General features: G+C 41.4%; 2 protein-coding genes across 2 annotated transcripts; one reads left to right on the top strand and one right to left on the bottom strand.

Moving 5' to 3' along the window:
- Window positions 1–1,919: 1,919 nt before the first annotated feature.
- On the top strand, window positions 1,920–6,689 carry LOC103625836 (uncharacterized). The gene is made up of 6 exons (XM_008646237.4): window positions 1,920–2,373; window positions 4,234–4,337; window positions 4,964–5,074; window positions 5,149–5,299; window positions 5,722–5,999; window positions 6,135–6,689. Exons 1-6 carry the CDS (start codon window positions 2,089–2,091, stop codon window positions 6,352–6,354), a joined length of 1,149 nt encoding a protein of 382 aa, XP_008644459.1. The 5' UTR covers window positions 1,920–2,088; the 3' UTR covers window positions 6,355–6,689.
- Window positions 6,690–8,029: 1,340 nt separating this feature from the next.
- On the bottom strand, window positions 8,030–9,260 carry LOC103625835 (photosystem I reaction center subunit III, chloroplastic). The gene is made up of 2 exons (XM_008646236.3): window positions 8,395–9,260; window positions 8,030–8,289 (listed from the first exon to the last, which is right to left on the bottom strand). The coding sequence occupies exon 1, from the start codon at window positions 9,127–9,129 to the stop codon at window positions 8,431–8,433; it is 699 nt and encodes a 232-aa protein (XP_008644458.1). The 5' UTR covers window positions 9,130–9,260; the 3' UTR covers window positions 8,030–8,289; window positions 8,395–8,430.
- Window positions 9,261–17,588: the final 8,328 nt, after the last annotated feature.

The following is a 17,588-nucleotide window of genomic DNA, read 5'->3' as shown; positions in this document are numbered from 1 at the left end:
ACGTTATGCAACTATGACGTGTAAGCCTCAAGTTTTGATCGAGTAGCAGTTTGGTCACTTTTAGTTCCCTTTGAGTGTAAAAGTTTTATGTTAAACAATCGAGTAAAATACATCGACGGTCTTTGAATTTGACATGTTATGTCATTTGGATATTTAAAACTCATAAAATCAGAAAACATGTCCTAAACTTGGACGATCCGTGTAAATTTGTCTTGAACATGGTGTGCCACGTTAGAGCCTCCCCACGCACGCCATGCGCCACCTGATGCGTATAACCAGTGAACTTGACAAGATATGTCATTTGACTATCCGAACTTTCATTATTACGCTCAATTGTGGCACTCCACATCGACATCTGGTTTTAGCAAATTCGGTTTTTAATGATTCTACACAGGTTAGCCAAGTTTAAGACTCGTTTTTCTAGTTTTTTGAGTTCGGAGACCAAAGTGTCGTAGCATGCAAAGTTAAAGGACAATTGATGCATTTTACTCTAAACAATTGAATGAACCTAATAGCGAAGTTATTGGTCAAGGTAGCGCAACACGGACATATTACGTGTTTTTACACTTCTACATCTTAGGCTATGTTTGAGATTGTTTTAGCTTCACAAAAATTGATAAAGTTGATGAATCATGCTATTAGAAACTTCAGAAAATCGTGAATTGAAGTTGCAAACTTTTAGAAGACACTTAGATAAGTCATTTTGTTTCTTATTTATATTAAAAATATTTTAAAAATATTTAAATTTATATTATACACTATAGCTTCACGTTAAAAGCTGGAACCTAGAGCAGTACCAAACATCCCCTTAATCATTTTGTACTAAAATCGTTCGATGTGAAATCTAGTTGAAATAATATACCAAACGCACCTATGAATTAAAATCTATGGTTGTAGAGTCCTCAAATTCTATTTCTAACTGTGAGCTATGGGGAAGCTGGTGTGTTGGTGATCGTGAAATAATTGAAATTTGTTTGGTCGAAACAACTGCCAACTATAAATTTGAGAAAGACAGTTTGCAACATGAATAACAATAATTTGAAAAAATATAGGATAAGAGGTGATTTTAAATTGGAGGAATATGTAGATTTCAGGAATTTATTCTGCGGTTGTACCTATTTGGTTGGGATCAAATTGTTGGCAGCCAATTTGGTTAAGAAAGCTTAGCCAAACACACCCTTATTTTTTACTTTTTACCATACCAACTATATTATTAATTTATTATGAAACACAAAGATCAGATGCTACTATTACAATGGTCGTATATTGTGACAACACACTAATCATATTTGATGGTATAGTGCAACGACCGTATGACACGTGAGAGTTCAGTGGCAAGCTATTGTGACTGACACTCGCAGAAAAAAGTGGATCCTCTTCAAAAAAAATAAAAAATTGAAATTAAAATAGACCCTAAAAAATTGAAGTGGACATATTAGTATATGACCTACGTACCCGATATTAGACTCTAGATACTGGACTTTATCTTAGCCAAATGATTAAGAAAAATATGAGTTAAAAAGGAGACCTACCCTATTTTGATAGCTAATTCGGCTGCTCGTCCTACTATAAGCGAGGTGATACTATCTAAGAGCGCCGCGGTACATTTGACTTGTCGTGTTAAACTTGTGTGTTTTACCATAATCTATTTAGGAGGTAACGTCCTAAGTCATTTGACGATGTACGATGGTGTACCGTCGGTCAGATTATAAAAAAGTATAATAATTCTCGTTTTGAAGGGATTAAAGGGACGACGATATAATCCAGAAAAAATTGGTTTGTACGAGTAATGAAGAGAAGAGACAAATAAGAGAAGTCTATGGGTACGGCCTAGGCAAACGCTCAATGGATTGCTGCTCTTTTGCCAGATCAGCACTCGTTGATCTTTATGCCAGATGGGCCCTACGACCCTATAACAAAGTCTAGAAAAAGAATAGAAAAAGGCCGGGCCGGCCGTGCCACGGAAGTGACGGAACTCCAAGCCCAAAACCCCGCATCGCCTAGAAACCCACGTCGACGGCGACGACTTCTTCGAGCCATTCCTCGCTATCCCTGCCTCCTCCCGTCAGGCGCAGGATCCACCGCTCCATGGACCCCGCACCGGAGCCGATTGCTGGAGGCGGTGGCCTCCAGCGCCGCCCCGCGGCCGCCGCAAGGAGCGGAGTGGGCGCACAGGAGCCGCCTCCGCGCGGGCAGCTTGCCATCCACGCTGACGTCGAACCGCCGCCGCGGCCGTGGCCCGGGATGCAGAAGCTGGCCATCGTCGCCATCGTCGTGCTCGGATGCCTCCAGTTTCTCCCGGCCACGCACTTCCGGGACCCCAACGACCCCCAGCGCAACTGGATCCCCTTCGACGGCTCGCGGAATCCAACGGTACGGCACTATGCGCCACGCTTTGCCTCACCTCTCTGTGCGAGTGCTTTGCTTTCTTGGACTAGGGGTTGCGGTTGCTGAAGCTATGTGCACTGCCGATTAATTTCTCGATATTGAATCACCAGAATGCTAGGCTTTTTCCATTCCATGACATGCTTTGCTGTAAAAACAGAAGATTTTTTTGTTTATGTAAATATGAAGAAACCTACAAAATTTCGACACAATTATTATAGAGCTACAACCTCATGGACACATCTAACATTGTTTGGTGCAATACTAGAACTATCTGTTCTTGCAAAACTAGAGCTTTTCAGGGAAAATTGAAATCTGTAGTTCTACAGCGCACAATTTCATGTGGGATTAGGACCGGGCCCTATTTCTATTCATTTTTGAACTAAAATTTATTTAGGACCCTACCATTTTGCGAAGAAGCATTTGGATCGTGATCCATTACCACCCCTACACATACCCCACTCCTTCAGCACTGGATCTGTCCTTTTCTTTATAGAACACAATTTCAGAAAAGTATTAGTTTTATGTCGTGTTTCCAAACACTGTAGTTCTGTAGTGCTTATGTGAAAATAGTTTTAAGTTTGGATACTGAAGATGGCATACAATAACAACAACAAAGTCTTTTAGTTCCAAGTAAATTGGAGTATGCTAGAGTTGAAACCCAATAGAAACCACTCAAGGTTCAATCACATGGATGGTTGTTTTCCATGCACTCCTATGTAATATTCTCTTAACTCAACTTTTACTGCATTTTCCTATGTCAACTTTGGTCTTCCCTACATCTATTCCCATTTCTATCGCCCTTTAGGATCCCACGAGGTCTCCATTGGATATGTCTAAACCATCTCAATCGGTGTTTCATAAGCTTTTCTTAAATTGGTATAGCCCCTAGCCTATCACGTATATCATCGTTCCTAACTCGACCACTTCTTGTATGGTCACAAATCCAATGCAACATACATATTTCTACAACATTTATTTGATGAACATGTTGTATTTTTATAGGCCAACATTCTGCACTTGCATTTTAGCTTCTATGGTACCCTCTTGTCAGATAGAACGCCAGAAGCTTGGCACCACTTCATCTGCCCTGCTTTGATTATATGGCTAACATCTTCATCAATATCCTCGTCTCTCTGTATCATTGTTTTTCCTAGAGGCACTACTTAACCTTTCAAACTAACATTTCCTTCCTCATGTGTAGTAGCGTCGAAGTCACATCTCATATATTTGGTTCTAGTTCCATTGAGTATAAAACCTTTGGATCCTAGAGTCTCCCGTCATAACTCCTGTTTTCTATTTCTCATATTCGGCTATCATCAACTAGCACTACATCATCCGTAAAAAGCATACACCAAGGGATATCCCCTTATATGTTTCTTGTGACCTCGTTCATCACTAAGGCAAAAAGGTAAAGGCTTAAAGCTAACTCTTTATGTAGTCCTATTATAATCAAGAAGTCATTCATGTCTTCATCACTTATTTGAACACTAGTCACAACATTGTTGTTCATGTCCTTAATGAGTCTAATGTACTTTATTGGAACTTTATGTTTGTCCAAAGTCCACCACGTAACATTCTTTGGTATTTTGTCATAAGTCTTCTCCAATTAAATGAAAACACCGGATATGGCATCTGGAAAATAAAATAGCAATTTCATTGTTAGTGTTGGATCATTGAAGGTCTACAACTCTTTATTGGGACTCTTTTCGACATGGCATGACTTTTCGGTGACTGTAATCTCACTCTTGGTGTTTGGCTTGCGTGTTAGTCTGTTTTTTTTCAAAAAGAGCTTGAGTTGACATTAGGAATAACAAATTTCTTAATGAACTACTGATTCTGCTGCAGGGTTCTTTAAATGATGTTGGAAGTGTAGATGTCTTCTCTTGGATAAGCTGTTTGGATCTTCGCACTCTCGCTGTGCTGACAAATTCCACCCTGTCCAGCTCAAGGTTCTGTATCTTGTGTATTTCAGTAATTATTAGGAATGTGATCTTGTACAATCAGATTTGATTATACAAAATCTTATCAGTCAGTGTACAAATATCTGATAGGTCATAATGTGCAGGCCAGTAGGGCCCATGTGATGGAGCAGCCCTGGGCCATGCACAGCAGCATAGTTTTTTTTTTTTTTTTGCAAATTACTAGCAATGCCATGGTCTGTTCATGCGCTTCTGCTGGTTGCCCTAGGATTAGATATGATATCGTAAATAATATTAGATTGAGTTGGTTCTTGATTCTAGAGATTGGTCTCTTAAGAATCAAATCACCCCATCAACATAAGGATATGATTATCTCGCTTTTGGTTAGAAAAGAACTAGATCAAGAGTTCCTAATTCCTATCTCCTTCCTATGCCATTATGGATTGGCTTCCGGGCTTCGGCATGGTTGTGCTGCTTGAGTTCATGGGCATAATGCTCATGACAGAGATCATTTTTTTTTTCCTGCATGACTATTTCAACTTTCCATGTCATGTTGGATAGTTTTTCATCTATGTTGTGCTAGTAATGATATAAAACTAAAATTCGATGAATGAATTATGTCACCAGCATAACTTTTCCCTCTCTTTGTTTGGCAGTGATCCACATAATATATCTTTCCATTACTTAATACCTGAAGGAGGCAACGATAAATTGTCCTACCTCAAGCTAAAAGTCTTGCTACCTGATTCAGATCTCACTGTTACTAGGTGAGCACACAAATTAGCATGACCCTTCTTGTATCTTGTCACTGTGGACATTCTCATATTTGTGCCCCTTGCAGTCAGAAGCAAATCAAGGACAAGCTAAACGTTGCCACTCCAGAAGGAAATTTTCTTTGGTTATTCCACACTGAATTGTCACCCTTTCTTATCGCAAAATCTCAGTTGTCGAAAAAGAGATTTGTTTATATCGCTGCAGATTCCATCATAAAGGTACTAGATATCCACTCGATCTATTTACTCAAACCTATCACTGAACTCTATTGATCTCCACCTTTCTCTTGCAAATAAAGCGCCCATGCATGTGAACATTATCTTACTGAGATGCATAATCAAGAGTTTGCGCCAAAAAATGGTTCACTGGCATGAGTGGTACTGTCAGATGATCAGACATTCTTAGTCATAGCTTTAAAACAATAAGAGAAGCTGTTGAAAATCTTCATTGCGCCAAAAGTCCTTAGGAATAAATTGGCATAAGTTTTAGAGAATCAAGGTCGGTATTCGATTCATGCACTCGACAGCAAAACTCCAACGATATGTTGGGACTTGGAAGTGTAGAAAAGCGTGTAAAACTAAGCATTTTATCAACACTTTTGGATCGCCTATTGTGAAACATTGATTTTCCCCACCCACAGGGCAAAGTCGAAGATCTTGGTCGCATGGAACTAGGCGGTTACGCCATTGGCGCTGTTGAAGATTGCAGCAAGCGTCTCAGCGATTATATCAGTATGGATGTTCTTAGTGCCATACAAAGAGCGGGAGCTGCATTCAGTTGGGTGCCTAAAGAACCTTATAACGAGGATGCATGCCTACTTGATTTTGACGTGCTATTGATGGAGCCTCGCAAGCTGGAGAAAACCCTGATTACTTCCATCATGTGGTGGGCTGATGCCATTCGTTTAGCCAATCAAAGGTAAGCTAAACTCACGACCTCTATTTCACGTGTAGTACACTAACATCGGAACACGAATGCATGTCCTTGAAACCATTTCGAAGTTCAGCCACTGTATACTCAGCTGTCTGGGTCATGTTAAAATTCTATTTTCAGGGACCTGATTAGACTGGCCGTAACTCTGTCCTTCAATGGCAAGTACACGAGGCTACCTTCAAACTGGAAGCGCGCAGATGATGACAACGCTGATATCCTCAACTTCGATGGACCCAAGAACGTCTGTTCTGAAGATGGGCGCCAGCATGAGCAACCAGGCTACGGCGCAACCTGGCAGCAATACCTTCATCAGAAATCTGAAGCCATACTGAGCACCTAAATAACGGCACTTCGCCGGACACAAATTTTCCACTGTCACCGAGTGGAAGCTGACTGTTGGTATTGACCTGTAAACCCTCCATAGAATGCATTTTGTACTCCAGTACTCTATTCCAGCACAGAGGAAGCATGCTCTCGCTTCCGTATGTATAATTCAGGATACAAGAGATTTTTTTTTTGGCGGCTGACGCCGGAAAGTTTTCCTGGTTCCAGTTCAGTTTACTCTTTTTTTTCCATCGTAGAACCTCACTAAAAGCCTAAAAGGTGGATCAATTACCACGCCCATATGAGCAAATATTGTATTAAACTGTATGATAATTGTGCAGAACCATGCCATCTTACCGACCGCCCACTGCATCCTTGGCTCCTTGCTATGCCTGGATCCAGCAGTACCCATTCCTGGTTGGAATTGACGAGTGCGCTAGAATTCTATTTTGCTTCAATAAGTCATGTGGCTCGATGCATCATATGGCTTGGTGCAAGAAAATCATTTGTTGTTCTTAAATGATTTTGGATATCATTGGACACTACAGGAGGGTCAACCCTGAGCGGAATTTCAATCTCCTCAGGTTCCAGCAAGACTTGTAACAGGTTTATCAGATAATGCACTGATTATACAAAACCGAATACCAGGCACTGCAGGTGGTGAACAAACCTTGTCTAGCCTTTTTATTTTTGTTTGGATCAAGAGGACTTTGTTGCCGACGGCGCACCCCTATATTTTAAGTTTTCTTATCAGTTAGACTGTCTCCACTAAAACGTGGAAATAAGAGACACAGAACTGTAGATAATACTGTTTATAGAAAAAAGTTTAAAATAAGGAATGAGATAGAGGAACTGCTAGAGATAGACTTACTCTGCGATTTTCGATGTTGCTCTCTAGTTTTCTTTGTTAGGATACCTTTAGGTGCTTTGGACTTGTTGCATCCATGTTTTTGAAAAGTGTGGCCTTAACCACGCCGTGACCTCCATGTTAAATCTATGTGTAAAATCGTTTGCTTCAAGTTCTTCCTTTGCAGGATTTTGTGAATCTACGTTTTTGGGACCATTTGGGCTTTGGGTAGAAACGTGGTAGGACCTCTTAGGATCATTGCTACCAAGTGCTATAAGCTGATCCACCTAGAACACAAATTTCCAATCTCTTGATCCAATTTTTTGCCTTTTTGGATATATTTGTATTTTTTTATCTGACTTTGAAATTTAAATCTCTTTGAGCTCAATTTTTTGGATATATTTGGAACTCCCTTATCCAGTTGTGTGTAAAATTTCAGTTCAATCGAAATCCGTTTAGATCGATTTTGCATAACTTTGACTCAAATCGTTGAATGTAGTATGATCGAGAAACACTGTTTTGGATGTTTTGGTGTCCATTTTTGTGATCGATTTATTTCGTTGGACACGTGTATGCTTCAGAAACATTTTTTAAAACATGTGATCACTAGTTGGTGATATATTTGTGGTTTGAGCATTCTCTTGATTTTTATTAAAGCTAAGTGCTCAATTTTTCCCGATTTTGAAGGTTTTTCTCATAAACACATTTCAAGTCATTTTGAGCGCTTCCGTTATGTTCTTTGGTCATCACAGAGAGTACGAGTCACCGGTTGGTGCTTACTCATCCCTTTTATGTCTTTTGTAGCTTTGGATGTCTAGGTGTACATTAAGAAGCAAGCCAATACTGACTGAAAGCAAAGAATTATTATTGTCTCTTATTTATCTCATCTGGTCAGCTGATTCGACCCTTCACTAGCAAAATGTATGCAAGATGAAACCGTTCTCAAGAATTTTCAAGACGAAGGTGAATACATCATACACAAGAGAGGGGTGAAGTTTCAGTTATACAAGACTTCTTCATCTAGTTTCTTTAAGTACAACAGACCACTTCCATTCCTTCCTCCTACACCAAAAGCCATGTTTCCCACGTACGACGACTGCCCAACTGCAGAAGAAACAGGAACACAAGGCACGTTAATCTTTTCACTGTTCGTTATCAATAAACAAGAGAGAGTTGTTCAACAGCCGCTAGCCATGGATCGGGCCTTGCCTCGCCAGCAGCGATGTGCAAGCACAGGTGCAGCAGCTAGTAGTAGCCGATGTCCTTGTCGTCGACGACGAGGTCTCCGTTGATGAGCTCGCGGTAGGCCGCGACGGGCCAGATGAACCCCCTGGGGAGGAGGCGGGTGGCGAGCTCGACGTCGATGATGATCTCCCTCATGGCGGGCTTCTTCTCGCCGCTGATGGCGATGAGGTAGCTCCTGCCGACCCACCCGATCCACCCGGCGATGTAGAGGAAGAGCAGGCCCGGGGTGACGAACTCGCCCCAGTGCCGCTGGTCGCCGCTGACGATGAGGTGCGGCAGGCCGTCGGCGCCGCAGAGCAGGCCGAACTTGCCGTAGTTCTCGAACCGCCGCTTGGTCTTCTCGATGGTGGCGTTGATGGCGAGGGCCGGGGCGCTGTCGGGCGCGTACTTCTTGAGCGACGCGGTGAGCTTCTTGATCGAGTTCTTCTCGCGCTTGGCGAACGCCTTGGACTCCTTGCACGGGGTCAGCCCCGCGATGTCAGCGGCCGCGGGGGGAGGGGAGGTGGCGGCCGAGGAGAGAAGCACCGACGACAGAGCCAGCGCGGCCGAGAACGTCTTCACGGAGGATGCGAGCGACACACTGCTGCTGCTGCCGTTGCCGTCGCCGCCGGTGGCGGAGCAGGCCACGGTGAGGCGCGCGCGTGGGAGGCGCGGCTTGGCGGCGAAGGCGGCCGTGGAGGAGGCGGCGAGGGCGGCCATCTCTACTGCTGCTGCTGCTGCGTCCGGCGTGGAGCTGGGGAGCTTATTGGGAGGGATCAGGCAGGGTGTGCGGGAGCTTTGGGATCGGAAAGAAACGCGCTCGGGATAAGGGGGGACGCGCAGTGGCCAAGTGGGTGAGGCGGGGATAAGAGGAGTGAGGTGGGCGCCGCGGATTGGCGCCGAGGCATCCGCCGTGGCCGCGTCGGGCGCGCGTGCTCAGATTTTGTGGGGTCGCCGCCTCCTTTTCGGCTTGTGGCTGCGGCGAGCCAGCTGCGGCAGGGATTGGTTAGGTCGTGTGTTTGCCATCTGCTGCTATGCATGCTAAAGAAAGGCAAAATTTGATTTTCACCCGTTTGGGGCTTGGATTTGGATCGACTATATATTAAACTTTAGCGCATGTATTGATACGAAATAGAGAACTTGGATATGAATTAACCATAGTGTAACAAAAAAAAAACAATACATCCAAGGAGGGACAACGGTTACCATACTGAGTCGGTGACCAAATTGCTAACGTGATGAGTCAGCACTATTTACAAGTAAACCTTACTTAGGCTCTGTTCCAAATCTTTAAGATAATTGTTAGTGAGCTAATAAATTGTTAGCTGGGTTGGAGAAGCCATTTGAGAGGTATAACTAATAATTACCTCATCCATTAGCTTATCTGTTCTAAACATCTCAACTAATTTTAGTCGCTAACTATTAGTTTTAGAGATTTAGAACAAGGCCTTATACGTTGAAATCTTAGCTGCTAACTATTAGTTTAGAGGTTTAGAACAAGATAGAACAATGCCTTATACGTTAAAATCTTTGTCATATCTTTTATTCTCATGAGATCTTTGTCATATTTGTGCTTCTAGAATGCTTCTGACCTTGAGGTTTCTCCCAGTCCGAGTACACCTAGTCTCGTGGCTGAGTCTATGTAATATTTGTGTTGGTTCTTTTTCATAAAGCTTGATCTAAATACTCCTGACATGTTAATAATTCTATTTATCTATTCTATATGGAGTTTCATCAAAACTGTGCTGCTTCAAAAAGTTATTTGATGGTTCAGTTAGCCCAAACGCCATGCTTCATTTAAAAAGAATATGAGAACTTGCATTGACTACTATTGAAGGATCACTTGGGAGGTTGGACGCTCGAGAATATATTGTTATATCTTTTGGAAGAAATACTAACAAGAAAAACTAAAAAAAATGAAGTGCAAGTTTATACTGAAGTGCTCATATTGTCTAGTACGATACGGCCATATTCATTTTTGTCATTTATTAGATTTGTTTTTTACCAGCAAGTTTTCTCCTAAGAGGTGGCTGTGAATAGTTACATAAATTTTTTTTTGTGTCTGTCAGCAAGTTTTCTCTTAAGGCCTAATTTGGTGACTAGGGATCCCTAGGGGATCCATATGGGAGGAATCCCCTCGCAATTCAATTTTGAATAGCAAGAGGATTTCTTCCCCTCGGGATCCCCGGTTACCAAATCAGCCCTAAGAGGGGAAACAATGAGCAATCCATATAGATATCCATAGTTCATTTATTTTCTCTGATTATCCCCCAATCCATAGAGATATGTCGGCCAATTCCTTGACCAACTAATTTGAGTTGCACGCGAGTTCTATAGCATGTTATTTACTTAAAATTTGTTTATAATTGGTGATGCCGAGGACTAAACTACTTTCTAAAAGGAGGGTAAGTGGACTAAGGGGAGGAGAACAACATAGACTACAGCCAGCTTTGGACTTTCCATCCTAAAGATTGAGATTCTAAATAACATAAACTATGGCCATAGTCTTGTAGAATTTCCAAATTTCCAAAATTCGTGGTTCTACTGATGCACAACCTGTCTGATTTTACCTTGGGAAGAATTTTAATTGTGATTATTATGAATTTCTTTGTTCAATAATTTGCTGCATATTTTAACTCAGAGGATTTCCTTTTTCCTTCCCCATATCTGAAAGGTTAAGCATTTGTTCGGTTTGCTATTTGAAGGAAAAGTAGCTAATGATCAAATTCTTTGAGTCAAGGATTTCTAAAATGTACTATTACTATTGTTAAAAGTAGTTATTTTAGCTATCCACTTCCATTGCTGTTCAATATTTTTGAATGGAGAGAGGGGGAGACAGAGGGAGATTGAGAGAGGGAAACACATGTTTTAGGTCTGTGCAGTCATGGCGTAGCACATGATGTCAAAAAGTTCATTTAGTTTGGTAGTAGTTTCCGATGTACTCACCACCGTATTATAGCTACTTTAATGTCTATCGCGGTGAGAAGATTTCCAGTACTGCAAGCGTTACTCCCACTTGCAAAAAAAATGTGCATCATCTCCGTGTCCTCGCACTTGCATATAGGGCCGGAAACGAGGCTCGACTCGGTGTGGTTCGGTGCCTGAACGAGCTTGGCTCGGTTCGTCCATTGCACGAGCTGGCGAAAGAGGCTCGGCTCGGCTCGCGAGCCATATTCTGGTACTTATCGTTGCATTATTTAGTGAATTAACATTATATAAATTTAGAATATAGAATCATCATTCAACATTATAAGTAATTTAAATTATAAATTATAATATATTCATCATCAAAGACTAAAAAATGAGCTATTATCCATAAAATTATCTAATATTCATTATTATTCCATAAACTAATCTTTTTTGAAAGGCTCGCGAGCTGGAACGAGCCGGCTCGGCTCGGCTCGCCGCAAAAACGAGCTCAAAAAAGGAGCTCGGCTCGGCTCGTTTGAGGCTCGAGCCGGCTCGCGAGCCTCGAGCTTATTTTCCAGTCCTACTTACATATGTGGCCGGCGATCATTTTTACTGGGTTGTAATCGGATCAGACATATAGGAACAACATGTTTGGTTTGTCCGGGACATTTCCAGTCTAGCCAGATGGCCGGGCTTGCCGGTTTTACCTTGTGTTGATGAACAAACGAGAACGAGGTATAGGAGAGAGAGAGAAAAAAAACCCGACAATGTTTATCTTTCCTTGTAGTCACCACATTTGTAGATCATTCAGCTGCTATATGATCTAGGGGTGTAAAAGTTGAAATCCTAAGCATGGAGTCCTATTGACATGAATAATGGTTTCACTTACACAGCTTGGAGAACGTACAACATTGTACCGAATGTTATTTCGGATGACCGGAGAAGCGAAGAAGAACATTGAAGGCACAATTTTGAGATAAAGGGTGTGATTCACACCCTAGTGTCTCTTCCTGCTCCCGACGCCGCCTATTCCAATGCACAAATCTGTTTTTCTTAGAGCATCTCCAAGAGACCCTTTAGTTTTAGCTCTCTATTTGACTCTATATTTACCATCCCATAAAGATTATATTTTATATGTAGAATCTCACTCCAACAGACTATTTATCTAGTTTGGCTAGTCAGGGTGGCTAGCCAAGTTTGGCTAGGGAGAGAGCCAATTTGAAGAGTCGAATAGCTTAATGAATTAGATAGCTAGTCTGTTGGAGAGTTATTTTATTGTTAAGTAGCCAAAATTTGTTTTGACGAGTCAGTTAGTTAGTCTCTTGGAGATGCTCTTATACCCCCCTCTCTCTCTCTCTCTATATATATATATATATATATATATATATATATATATATATATATATATATATATATATATATATATATATATATATATATATATATATATATATATATATATTGTTTGGTTGCATAGGGTGGGACGGGAGTGAGTAGCGACGTAAATGAAGTTTTTTTACTTTTGAATCAAAATATATCATGCATCAAGGATGGTTGGAGAGTATATATAGTCTGGAAAAGGACACGACACTGTGAGCTTTGCTAAACTATAAAAATACTAAGAACACCCCACCCTCAAAATACTTATCTTTAGTTATCTTTTTAATTTTCTCACAGAATACTTAGGAACATCATGAATGTGATGAATGGTTTCACATATAGCATGGTACGTGTGCTATCAGCGGAGAGAAAATATCAATTTTGTCCGGTCCAACAAATGAGTGCGTACATAGGCCCCTAGACTGGCAGTTTAGGACCACCAAACTTCCATTTAACACCGATGAAAAATCAAAATTTATTTAAGAAAAATGAAAAAAATATTATGCAATCTAAGGGATTATTTACCTTGTTTATGCTAGACGCTAAGATAGGCAGAAAATTGATGCAATAAACATATATTGAAGCTTTATTATTATGTGAAAGTATGTTTTGCTCATGTTGTGTTAGCCTCGTTAAACATGTTTAGTGTCTTGGTGCTACTTTTGAGTTGGTAGTTTTGGATCTATTTTCTTTGCCATCACTAGATGTTATGACCCCTTGGCACATATCTCACGAACATCAAAAACTTTGGTAATTTTGTCGATTGTTGAGAAAACCCCTCATTTAGAGAATGATGTGTTGGATTTCTGCCAATTCGATGGATGCAACTAATTAAAACTCTCCAGATACCATCCTAACCTCCTTTTAAAGCTTTGTGCCAAATTTTATCATAATTGGATTTGAAACGTAGGATTTGGAGATTTTAGGAGAAACTTTCTAAGAGCGGTCGTGAAAATCGGTTAGACCGGTACCTCAGTCCGCCCAAGCTGCCAACTCGGCTAGGCTAGCTCCACACTCTAGCCAGTTTGTCCTAGGGTGGCTACACAAGAACCCTACCAAGCTAGCTTATGACTCCTACCAGACTGATTGTGCCTATGTAGTTTATGTTTTGGAGCGTTTTTTAGTTGTGACTATAACCTTTAATCTGATTCTTCCGTGGCTTTCTTATAGTGCTCAGAAGTTTTAACATTTGTCAAGTCGTCAATTGGTTTAGATAATCTTGAGTTGGACTCTTGCTTCCTTGTGAATGTAGTTGATAGCTCCATTTTTTATGTTTTGAATGTTTTCTTTATTGTGCTTAGCTTTGTGGTGTGATGAGTGAGTGTCCTGATGTGTTCTTTGTCCATCGTTAAGAATATTCAACCACCAATTGGCTTAAGGGTGTCATTTTTATAAGTTTTGGTGCTCTAAAGACTTGTGTTCAAAATTACTAGAAAGTTAAGTTTGTCTAGAAAAATATTAACTTGTATTCAACTTTTTCTTTAAGACCCTCTTTGGAATGCAAGAAATTTAGACGAATCATACATGTATTTCGCAGGAAATTTAGACGAATCATACATGTATTTAGGCAAATCATACTTTATTTTCCTATGGCAGACCCTTCATGGCCATCCTTGCATCGATCTGTACAACAATAAATCCATGTGGCAAGGCATTGTCATGTTTTCATGACGCCACCCATTTTCAAACTAAAGTTGTGACATGCATGCACAAATGTCATGCATCAGTGATCGACCCCCCTCCCTGGCGTGTGACGGCAAGCTCACTCACTCTTCAAAAGATAGAATATATTTGCATTCTATGTAAACATATGTATTGCAAACAAATATAACATTTGAGAAAAAATAACAATAAAGCAGGGAACATACTGGTTGCTAGAGGAAGCAAAGACAGGAAAACATTAAAACTTCATATAATAGTAGCTAGTTGTAGTCGGTGAAAAGGATGATCGTGAAATGCAAACAAGAAAACATACATAGTGTAACACATCCCCTACTGAAAAGGTTCGATATGTGGCGATGACGTGGAGTGTCAAGTGTGACAGCTCAAAACAAAACACCTAAAAACAAGGACGTACTTAAATTTGCCTCACGCAGATCATCAGCACGCACTAGCATGCAACATCATCCACCCATCTTGAATCTGCCTCATGCATGTGTCCAATGACTTCTCTATAATTGTCAACCATTCATCATCATTGTCCTGATGCCACGTATTCTAAAGAATCATATGAAAATTGAAATTTCAATTTTAACCTCTTGAGAATTATATGCAAGAAGCAAGGGGATGGTACTCATTGCTATGGATAACCTTACAAATGAACTTCGAGGATATTAGATGAATATTTATTGTGAGAAGGAAGCTAGCGCTACTACGCTACTACTACAGTCTACATTTACATGTGTCGGAGCTAGAATAATAAAGGGATCCCAATAATGAACCTCGGGATAGAACTTATTATAGATGAGTGGACAAAAATTCATAATAGCTACATGTCTACTATAACACATACATATAAATGTGAGGACTCATACGTTCTTCTTTTTAGCGCATACTAGATGTTTTTTTACATTATGAACATGCAAGAGGATAGTAAGAGAATAGATGCACAAGTGGACAGAAGATTATGAACTCTCGAACTTCTGCAATATTGTTGAATGGGGTGCCAGGCAAAACATTCCATTGTCGGAGACAGGTCGGACAAGGAGACCATCTCTCACCACTCCTATTTATCTTTGTAGGTGATCTTCTCCAATCCATAGTTAACAGGGCAAAAGATATCGACCTTCTCAAACTTCCACTACACCACCGATGTGGCCAAGACTTCTCAATCATTCAATATGTCGATGATACGATATTGATCATGGAAGCATGCCCTAGACAACTATTTTTTCTCAAAGCTATGCTCAACTCTTTTGCAGATTCAACAGGGTTGAATGTGAATTACCACAAATCCAACATCTACCCCATCAATGTGCCTACTTAAAAAATGGAAATTCTATCAAAAACCTTCCATTGTCAGGATGTGACCTTTCCATTTATGTATCTTGGTCTACCTATGGGGCTTGTCAGACCAAATCTTACAACATTCACCTCTCTTGTCAAAAAAATCGGGTGTTGCTTGACCTCGGCATCAATGTTTTTGTCTCATGCTAGTCGTATCCAACTGGTTAACTTGGTACTCTCTGCACAACCCACTTCCTATTTGTGTACGCTCAAGCTACCAGTGGTGGTGATACTGCAAATTGACAAATACAGAAGACATTGTCTGTGGAGAGGTGCTTATCTTAATGCAAGGAAACCCCAAAATGTAGCTTGGGGGATCACGTGTAAGCCAAAAAAAACTAGGGAGGGTTAAGGGACCTCAACCTCACAGTACAAAATGGAGAGCTCCTGATGAAAAACATGAAGAAGTTCTTCAACAGGCACAATCTCCGCTAGGTGAACCTAGTTTGAGACAACCACTATCGATTGGGTACGCTCCCCTTGGTTTCCAGGAAAAAGCGTCTTTTGGTGGAAGAATATGCTAAAATTGTTATAGACGTAGAGAGATGTCACTACTCCACAAGATGGGAACAGTTGCTCGGTCAAGATGTGGCAAGACGCATGGGGCACTGGTATCCAAAGTCAACTCTTCCTAGAATTATACTCTTACACATGAAATAAAGACATCACCCTATTACAAGCTAAGACACTCTCCAGCCCCATGGACATGTTTGTGACACATGTGTCGGTGGAAGCATATCAACAGTTCCAACTCCTATTTGATGCATTGAACAACCAATATCTTCTTGAAGAACATGACCAATGGAAGTATGCCTAGGGAGGCAAGAAGTACTCCTCAAGAAATATGTATAATTACATGATGGGGGCCTCGAACGCTAGCCTGCTTTTCGAGTACTCGAGAACCAGCTCCACCGACCAACTCTACGAGACGAACTCGATGACCAACTCTCCGATAATGAACAACTCTCATATGATGACCAACTCTCCGATGATGAACAACTCTCGGATGATGACCAACTCTCGAATGATGACCAACTCCCCGATGACCAACTCCGCCGATCAACTTTGTGAGACGGACCGGATGACCATCTCTCTGATGATGACCAACTCTCGGATGATGACCAACTCTTCGGTGATGACCAAATCTTCGATGATGACCAAATCTTCGATGATGACCAACTCTCCAGTGATGAGCAACTCTTCGATGATGACCAACCCTCTCATGACCAACTCTGACGACCAACTATCCACCAATCAACTTTGGCGGACCGATTCTCTATCGAGCAACTAGGCGAGGAAGAGATCTAAGTCAAGCACTACTAATCCATGTTAGCTACGATGGGACGCGTCACCATCAAGCCACATCTGGATATGCGCACAACACATTGAATGGGCACTAGGGTCTCTACAATGACCTGTACATCAGAAGGACGAAACAACACCCCATACCGAGCGTGTGCCTGTGCACGCTGACATGTGACGAAGGGCCCATACGACAGGAGAAGCCATGCCCCGCATGACCACACTTTGAGACTGATCTGTGGAACCCATTACGAAGATATCAACGATGGACTCGCTACAAGAGCCTGAGCAGCGGGAAAGGACGACACCATACCAGGAGTACGGCTACGCACGACCATACGAAAGACCACCATGCCAACTCGGGGAGAAGATCTCTCTCGCTCCCTCTCTCTTTCTCTCTCCAGTAGAATACAAGTCCCACTGTAAGGTCCTACCCTTGAGATATTAAATGAATCCCCCCTCCTCCAAAACACAGGCACATAAGTTGTAACACGTTCCATCGCAAAACCACGATCAACACTACACTGGACTACGACTCCGGCCTGAACAAGTATAAACCCCATGTTCCAAGTTCTTCATTC

Source organism: Zea mays, chromosome 5, assembly GCF_902167145.1.
Source record: "Zea mays cultivar B73 chromosome 5, Zm-B73-REFERENCE-NAM-5.0, whole genome shotgun sequence".
Classification (NCBI taxonomy): domain Eukaryota; kingdom Viridiplantae; phylum Streptophyta; class Magnoliopsida; order Poales; family Poaceae; genus Zea; species Zea mays.
The sequence above is the reverse complement of the archived record's forward strand: the minus strand, read 5'-3'. Positions and strand labels throughout refer to the sequence as shown.